Here is a 9,409-nt window from a genome sequence, read left to right on the forward strand (position 1 = left end):
TAATGTCTGAAAGAGGTTCCAATCTGGTCGTCATCAACCCAGGTACGCAGCAAAACATCCGTTTTCGCTCATCACCCTTTTGCTCATACCTCACTAAGAACATAAAAAAATCTCAACTTTCTTGCCGCCCTTTTCAATTCAGGCTCTGCAAATGTTAGAATTGGCTTGGCTTCACAGGATACCCCTTTCAATATCCCTCATTGCATTGCTCGCCACACTAAACAAGTTCCTAGGAGGAATGTCCAAGATCAGGTTTTTGGATTCTCTGATTAATTATTTCTTTTATCTCATACTCTATATGATTTTTTACACCCTTTTCTGTTGGCATACGTTTTAGTATAATAGGATAATTATTGTTTTTTGTTTTTCATGCGTGTAGATGCTTAATAGTCAGATTACAACTGCACAGCATATGGAAAGGGAGAAGGCTTATGATGTTGTAAGTTATAACACATTGCAAAGCTGAAATTGAAATTTCTGTGTTGCTGTTTTGCTAATCTTGATTTTGTTGATATTTGAGATTGCATCAATATTGAAGATACCATTTCTCGATGAAGAAGCACCGAGTAATGCATTCCCTCGTAAGGTATATGGCATTTCCTAGTTTGCTTACATTCTAATCACCTGTTCACTATGTTTTCTTTCATGTACATTTCTTGATTCTTATGCTGTTGGAGTCTTTGTAATGTGAAATTGTTTTGACTTCCCTAAGCTTTCTGTTTGTGCATGAGACTACTAGTGTCCCCTTCAATGCATTCCTGTGGAGTGAAGTCTGGTAACTTTATTTTACTTCTTGTGTTGAAGCTTTTAAGCTGAACATGAGTAATGAACTGCTGAGCACAAATATGTTGCAGACAAATGTACTATTTGTGAGGGAACATTGTTGTTCAATTGACCCCTTGGTGGCATTCTTATGTTTCGATAATGCTGGTACTTTTATTTATTCCCCTTAAGATAGCTTAAACATGTGATGCTTAACAGGTGCGTTCATGCTCTAATGCAAGCACGTGCGTATACATTCACATTACACTACTTATAATTTATTCTTGTTTATTCCATATATGTTCAGTGTCATTAAGATTGCATGCCTGAAGATTTGCATTTCTACATGCTGGCCAAGTCACTGAATTAATGACTTTTACGTTGTGTTAATACTATAAACTTCAATATAATTTTTGTGCAGATGGGACGTGTTGATGGACATAATCCACATATTATCAGGAAAGATTTGCCCTTCTCTTGGACTAATGTATATGAGGTCGTTAGTATGTCTTCAGCTTTAGGTAAACAGAAGTTTTACCTAGTACTTTGCTGTGTTCCTTGGTTTTAACTATATCTTTGGGATATTTTTTAATGTAAAATTGTAAATTAGCTTGCCATTTGATTCATCTCATCTTTTTAACAAGGTACATAATGTGAGCTGCGAAGTGCCCATTTTGAGTATGATGTGAACAAATTAATGATAGAGCTGATAATTAAAGAGTGTATTTCAATTATTATTTGAAAAGCCTGAAGATTAAGATATAGTTACTAAATAGGACTATTAGAATTGGATTTTTGATAATAGTAGTGGGTATTGACCGGGGGCAGGGATAGAATTTTGCCCTTTCCTTGACTGGAGAATGAGTAGCTTTTTGGCTCCTTATGATCCATTATTAGAATTATGGACTTGCATAAGTTTATTTGTATTACATGTTGATTTGATATTAAATTCTCTGTTACTATTACATAATTAGCTCTATATATATGAATTCGAATTTATAGAGACATCAAGTAAAGATGTGACTAGCGAGTCTTTGGATCCAAAAGAAGATACAGATTCAAAGGAGCTTCATCTGAGTGAACGAAAATTCAGAGAGTTCATCTGTGGAGAGGAAGCACTAAGAATATCACCAGCAGAACCATATTGTCTAAATCGTCCAATCCGCAGAGGACATTTGAATATTTCGCAACATTATTCCATGCAGCAGGTACTTATCATTTTCAAACCATAATGCAGTGCATGAAAGTAATGTGAATTGGATACCTTTGTTGATTGATGGGATGGAAAAAAAATATAGATAATATTTATCTTTGGAATTATGTAAGTTCATTTTGTATCATAATGTAATGCCAAATGTTATAGGGAGCCTTGAATTAGTTGTATTGTTTAAAATGGTTATTATTAATATTTATGGATGCAACATAACAGTAAAGTAATTTGTGAAATATACATATTCCCTGCCTGTTTGTTCCTGAAAAGTTATGGCAAATGTTGAAGTTTTCTGAACTCCTGTAACTGTAGAATTATATGCTTTAACTTTAAAGAAAACAGATAATATACATGTTTCAGTAAAACAAGTGATTTGTTGTATTATTGTGTCTGTTTTAACCTAAAAGAATTAATCATAGAATAAAACAAAATGGGAAAGCAGTAGAAAGAAAAGTACTTCATTTACCAAGTATGCACGCTCTAAAACTTGGAACAAAGTGATAGTTATTGAACCACAAACAAGTATTGTTCTTGAGCTCAGAGAAGCACTAGTTACTTCTAAGAGTGGGAAAATTCATTGAAATGTCAATTGTAGGTATCACCAATACTGAAGTAGATGATGCTACAATTGAGGAAACTCACAATACAGATTTAAGCAGTTTTTGGAGCTTAAAATGTTAGTATTGTCATGAAGATTTCTATAGTGTGCGAAAATTCCACTTTGTTGCTCTTACTGATATTACTTCTTTCTTCATCATAGCATCACCAATGGCTATAGTTTTTTTAATACTTTTGTTACCAGTTGCACTCTTTGCTGATTCCCTTTTCTAGATTAGGATCGTTTGAATCTAAACTTCAACCTTTATGTCTGATTTATTGGGATCCTTTATGTTGCCTATATAAGCTTTGTCTTGGTGATGTTAGCATATTAATTAGAGTTCTGAAGTACTTTTTGTGATTTTTATTTTTTTTTTGTCTCTTTCGTTCTACATCACTACCACTTGCCTATTTTGCAGGTACTTGAGGATCTGCACACTATATGGGATTGGATTTTAGTAGAGAAACTGCATATTCCTCGTAATGAAAGAAATATGTATTCTGCGGTTCTTGTGTTGCCAGAAACATTTGATAATCGTGGTATGTAGGACTTGATTTTCTAAAACTTGGAATGTTTCACCTTATTTTAAAATGATTAAGTAATTTAAGGAAAATGTATCTTCTAGTCATTTTAAATGTTAGATTCCTTAGTAGCTGCGTTTTCACACCCCTGCCGTAGTTATTTTATGCGTTTGTCTTTGCCATGAACAGAAATAAAAGAAATGCTATCTTTAGTATTACAAGGTCTCTGTTTCGGCTCAGCAGTGGTGCACCAGGTGTGTGTCCTTCCATCTCTATGTTAGAATTTTATATTTTCAGTGCAGGATCATGCTACTCACATGAGATGCTGTCATTAACATTTACCTCTAGGGGTATATTGAACTCCCTTGATGTCATTAACTAGAGTTTAGATGGATACTGGTATTTTCCAGCAAGCTTTATTCAGTCTGATATTAGAATCAAGCATGATGGTGAATGAAATGAACTAATTGTGTAGAGCGAAGCTATTGTGGTCCTCAATTTGCTTGACTCTTCAAGAGATGCATTTTTTATATATAGCAATTTTGCAGTCACACAATGTTGCTAAACAATTTCTAAATGGAAGGCTTTATGTTGAATTCAATTTCCCAAGTTTTAACTTGCTTGCCCTATCCTTTTGTGCTCTGATGGTTAAAGAAAAAAAACCCTGTTCTACATCAGGGTTCATGATCTTGAAGGATGACGATATTTGATTATAGAATGATTGTGGTGGAGATCAAACACTAGAGAATATGATAAGTCACGCTTTTTGTGCATATAAGGGAGCCGGAAGGTCTTGTTATTTTCTGAGTTGGATTTCTCCATTACTTTCTAATGGCCTCGTATTGATTTGGTTGACCAGGAAGGTCTTGCTGCTGTTTTTGGAAACGGATTATCAACGGCATGTGTTGTAAATATTGGTTCGCAAGTGACATCCCTGATATGCATAGAGGTAATTCCAATTGCAGCTTCTGTCTTCTACTTATTATTTGTGTAACTTGTAACACGTATTGTTTATTGCTTACTACTTATTATGATTTAATTTATAATTCTAGTTCTCTACAATGATACAAAACATGACTAATTTTGGCAGTTATTTGTTTATTCTCTTGTTCAGGATGGAGGTGCACTGCCAACCACTGTAAAAACTTTGCCTTTTGGTGGCGAGGTACGAAACATGGTTTCTTACTTCCATTAAATAATTACTTCACGTCTTCTATAAACCCATTAAAATAGTCACTAATACTTGATCCAAGGACCAAGGGCACACTCATAAAAAAAGCAGAGCTGTATATTTCATTAAGAAAATTGCAACAATAGCATATTGTTGACAAGTACCTCATGTGACATTCATAAAGATTTAACTTTTCTGAAGCCTATGAATCTGCAACAAATCATTTCTATTAATTATATATATAGTGGCCCAAACCAAATTTTTCACCTAACCTTATTAATCGAAAAAGGCTCAAATACTGGAAAGTATAGTTGGATTATGAGATAGAAACAAGAAGGATTTACCGTGATAAGAACTGTGGTTGACAACAAAGGTCTGATACCATCCTTAATGATAACTGACCTAAAGTTGACTCATATAATTCCTATAGTTGAAAACAGTCAGCAAAGCACATGGTGAAACATGTGTCTCATTTAATAAATGGTAAATTACACTGACACTGACCTTGAAGAGATCACACTTGATGCTCCTATATTTTGTAACACTTGTCACTGACCTTTCCTATAAACATAACATTGAGGTCAGTATAAGTATAAAAAAATCAAGAGGTGTCAAGTGTAATATCACTCGATCTCAGTGGAGGTCAATGTAAATTGCCCTTTAATAAATGAAACTTGTGCTTATCAGTTTGTGTAATGATTGTATATCATGCAAATATGCAATACGTTGTTCTATCTATTTCTATGTGCAATGATTTTTATAGTTCCTTGTATTATGTAGCTGATATTATTCTGTATCCTAATTTTTGTTTTTCCAGTTAGTTTTTATTATTGTCTAAATATTAACTTCATATTTTCAGGATATATCAAGGTGCCTTCTCTGGACCCAAAGGCACCACCAGACATGGCCTCAAATTCGTACAGATATTTTGACAAAGCCTATAGATCTGTTAATGTTAAATCAACTTAAAGAGACATATTGTGAGATCAAAGTGAGTTGTTGTACTTTTTAATTCAGTTGTAATTCTTTCACCTTTCATTAAGTTTGCTGAAATTTCCTTTAGTGATTCAGATATCAACGTCATTTTCGGGTGCAACATGTCCATTTGTTCAAATTTTATATACATTATTATTGGGTTAGAAAATTAAATATTAAATTAATATAAAATGATATTAAACAATACACTCAATTCCTCTCACTGTAATTTGTCCACATAATTTCTTTCTGCTGCCCTTTTTTTATTGCATTGCACTCATACATGATTCAGCAACCTTCTAGTTTCAGAAAGTGAATTGTAGTCGTGCCAAAGCTAAGCTGAGGCATTTTGAACATGTGTAACTTGTGAAAATTAATCAACTTAGAATTGATCAGTGTTTTGTTTATTGGTGCTTGCTTCCTCCAAACATGGCTTCATTTTAAATCTTGTGTTTTCCTGTCTATAGGAGGGAGAACATGAAGCTGTTGCTGTAGTTCATTCGTATGAGGACAGAGCACCAGCTGGATCTCACAAGACAAGACTTACTGCTCTAAATGTGTGTATCCTCGGTTGAATTCTTTCTTCATTTTACCTCGCATGTTGCCTTCGGATAATGCTGATTATTATTGCTCAGGTTCCTCCGATGGGTTTGTTCTATCCTACGCTTCTTGTTCCTGATGTCTATCCTCCTCCACCTCGTACTTGGTTAGTGTATTACTGAAGCTTTCATGCTGTGTGCATGTTTGCAAACAAAATGTATGTTTACATAACCCTAACGGCATTGCCTTGCCAGGTTTAATGACTATGAGGATATGCTAGAAGAACCATGGCATATGGAATATACTCGTCCTGATACATTTTATCCCAATGTTGGTGGAGGAATACCAATGTGGGAAAGCTATCCAATTTTCGCAACTAAGCCAAAAAGAGAAGAAAAAGTAGGCCTTGCGGAGGCTATTTCTAACTGCATTCTCTCAACTGGTAGCATTTTCATCCCTTTTTTCCTGTATTTGTATGCATAAATTTGAAGCCTTATTTAACTGTATGTTGCTGTATTCACAGGTCGCATAGACATCCAGAGAAAACTATTCTGTAGCATACAATTGGTGAGATTTTTTGTGAACATTTGAGCTTAGTGTATTTGTGTTCTTAATATTACAAAATGATATGAAATAATTGACATTTGACACCTCTAAACAGACTGGTGGAGTGGCTTTGACAAATGGTTTAGTTTCCGCATTAGAAGAAAGGTTTGTCTTAATTTTGTTTGATCTTGTAGCATATTTAAATGCTTTATTACCAAATGATTTGCTGCAATACTGAAATTTGGGATGATAGTTACTGTATTTTTCATAATTTTGCTTTCTAAATATGCTAACAACACATGGAAACCCATTATACTTATAAGCACGTTATCATATTAACAATGTTGGCCTAAAAGTCATATGATTAGTGCATGTGATTTTTCATTGATAGGTCATATGCAAGTAGAATCTTGGAAGAAAAATGCATTCGCATTGATTTAATGACCTCTAACATCAATTTGTTTCTTTTGGTTGTAACCAATTTTTTAGATTTGAGCAGTATTGGCCTCTCTATAGAATATTTCTGTTTTTTTTAACTCGTCCTGCTTAGCCTTATTATATTTCGATAAATCATGTCAAATCAGAAAATGCTAGTGTCTTGAAAGATTTTGTTATTATTATTATTATTATTATTATTATTATTATTTTTGGTAAATATTAAGCTAATGGATCAATCTTGTCTTACTTTATGCAGAGTCTTACATGCCATTCCTCCAAATGAAGCAATTGATACTGTGGAGGTTAGTTTCACATCCTATTTTGTGGTGTTGTCACTAATTTTTAATGGTGCAAGTTATTTGCATAATCATTATTGTTTAATTATTTATACCTGGTAATTGTTATAGATCTGCAATGTGTACCTGATATCTTCTTTTGTTTTTTCTTTTCTTTTTCCGATAATGTAAAATTTTACAAAACCTCTCAATCAAGGGATGGTGAACTCAGAGAGTTTGCACTACATCTCACAACTACCAAAACAGGAGAATCACATTTAAAAACAGACAAAACCAATATAAAAGAAATGAGAAATGATACATCACTACGTTTTGGTACACCTTGAAGTATACAACTTTCTTTCATTATATTCTCTTTTATAGTTGAAAATGGAAGATGTAAACAAAGGTGTACTAAAAGATTAGTGCAAATAATACAACTCAAAAAGAAATTCAAAAGATATATACTTTCTTTTTTTTGTTGAATATTGCAAGTTTCTTATGATGGAGCTTTTACTAATGACACGTGGTTGATTTTGTCAAATGATATCTTTCTGGACATGGCACTCAGGTCTTACAATCAAGGATGAATCCAACATTTGTGCCATGGAAAGGCGGTGCGGTATGTTCAATTTGTTTGACCATCGTACTCAATCTTTATGAATTGAGAAATGCTTTCAAGTTAACACATTCTTGGTTGTTACTAACATATGGCTTTGCAGATTCTTGGAGTCCTTGATTTGGGCAGGGATGCTTGGATAAATAGAGAGGATTGGATTCAGAACGGGATTCATGTTGGAAGCAACAGAAAGTACAAGGATTCTTATTACATACAAGCTCAAGCAATGTGTTATTTGAATTCTTGAAAAGCTATTTTAGCACATTATTAGTAGTAGTTTCTCTTCTAACACTAAATTAATAAATGATTATTGCAAACTAACCACGTTTGAAAACTACCGATCCTTTTATCTGTGAATGTTTTGTGAATACTTGTGGAAATAGTCTCAATTTGAGAAGGTAAAGTGGTTTGAAAGCTACTGGCTGTTTTGCGTGGGAAGGTGTTGTTAACAAATGTGGAAATAGTCCCACATCAGGGAAGAGGAGTTCAAGCGTGGGTATTGGTGTTCTATAAATAGGATTAGAAGGTAAACTTGAAAAATTAAAAGGGTCGGTTGGCTATGTATGCCACACTCATCCGAAGTTGGTGAGTGCTGTATGGCTATCAAGACATATGGCCGACATAATTTCTGGAAACTCATTAGGGTTGGCTCGCATTGGCCGACCCTCCTATGAAGTTTAAAATAAATTGAAAGTGTAATAATGACTTATAATAATAAGCCCAATTATCATAACTTCTTTGATTCTTCTCCCTCTTTAATTTCACCTGGTTTTTTGTTTTATCAATTGAAATACATGACCAAGTTACTCCTCTAAATTGCCATTTTATTTCTGATTCAAATAATAATAATTGATGCCCATTTTGTCTTCCCTTAAGTGTTCGAGTCTTTAGTGATCTCTGAGAGGAAAGAAAAGGTAAGCAAATCTCAAATCTCACTTGTTTCTCTTTCTCATTTCAATCCATTGCATTACCCAGTGGGACAACTTAATTCCCATTAGTAGTTTTATGTCGTCTATGAAATCTTATTTGTTTTCTTGAATTTGATGAGAAGTTTCTCGTTGAATATTTTTTTTCTTTTCAGTTTTTGAAATAAAAGGATATATTTCTGTTTCTGTCGCTGGTTCTTTTTAAACACATGTTGCAATTTCTAGTTCATGAGCGTTTTTCTTTTTTTAATTAAAAGACATTGTTCATAACTTTTGTCTTTTTGCTATGACCAGTGGTTGTTTATTAGATAACGGTGGGATTGGAAAGTATCAATTATTCAACTTACATTGCAAAGTTATCGCTATTTTCTATGTTTTTGGTTCCTCACTTAAAAAAGAACATGCTTATATATTTGATTCGTTGATGGGGTCACTTGCTGCGAGATTCAGCATGTGTTACTTCATTCCATTTGCTATCTTTTATTATTGATTCCATGCACTTTGAGCGTGGGGTGGTTTGAACCTTTTGGAATGGTTTTTGTTTTCTTCGGATCTGCGTTGTAAGCAGTGTCTAAAATGGTTTTTGTTAAAGCAAGAGATGAAATTTTGACAAGAATAATTCTTTTATAATTTATAGAGTAAATTTTGTCCTATGGAGTGATTTTATCATCGTAATAAATTTATCAATAAAGTAAGAAAGATATAAGAGAGAAAATAATTAATACTGGATAAATACAGTAGAGAAAGAAGTTGATTTTCTTATATAGTAAATAATTTTTTTTCTTTTAATGGATTTGTTAAACACGATAAATGTATCTACATTCTACA

The 9,409-nt window shown here is 33.4% G+C and overlaps 1 protein-coding gene across 1 annotated transcript in view; it reads left to right on the plus strand.

Moving 5' to 3' along the window:
* The window catches only part of LOC107618424 (actin-related protein 9), a gene marked incomplete in the record, with an annotated part of 18,563 nt that extends 10,235 nt beyond the window's left edge, over window positions 1–8,328 (plus strand). The window contains 19 exon segments of the mRNA XM_021112543.1: window positions 1–42; window positions 143–252; window positions 380–439; window positions 521–586; window positions 1,184–1,283; window positions 1,765–1,970; window positions 2,989–3,109; window positions 3,281–3,345; window positions 3,951–4,040; window positions 4,206–4,256; window positions 5,122–5,253; window positions 5,705–5,794; window positions 5,873–5,943; window positions 6,032–6,219; window positions 6,301–6,344; window positions 6,439–6,488; window positions 7,018–7,063; window positions 7,608–7,658; window positions 7,759–8,328. Of these exon segments, the coding sequence (XP_020968202.1) occupies window positions 1–42; window positions 143–252; window positions 380–439; window positions 521–586; window positions 1,184–1,283; window positions 1,765–1,970; window positions 2,989–3,109; window positions 3,281–3,345; window positions 3,951–4,040; window positions 4,206–4,256; window positions 5,122–5,253; window positions 5,705–5,794; window positions 5,873–5,943; window positions 6,032–6,219; window positions 6,301–6,344; window positions 6,439–6,488; window positions 7,018–7,063; window positions 7,608–7,658; window positions 7,759–7,902 (1,727 nt within the window).

The sequence above is a fragment of the Arachis ipaensis genome, chromosome B09, assembly GCF_000816755.2.
Source record: "Arachis ipaensis cultivar K30076 chromosome B09, Araip1.1, whole genome shotgun sequence".
Taxonomy (NCBI): Eukaryota; Viridiplantae; Streptophyta; class Magnoliopsida; order Fabales; family Fabaceae; genus Arachis; species Arachis ipaensis.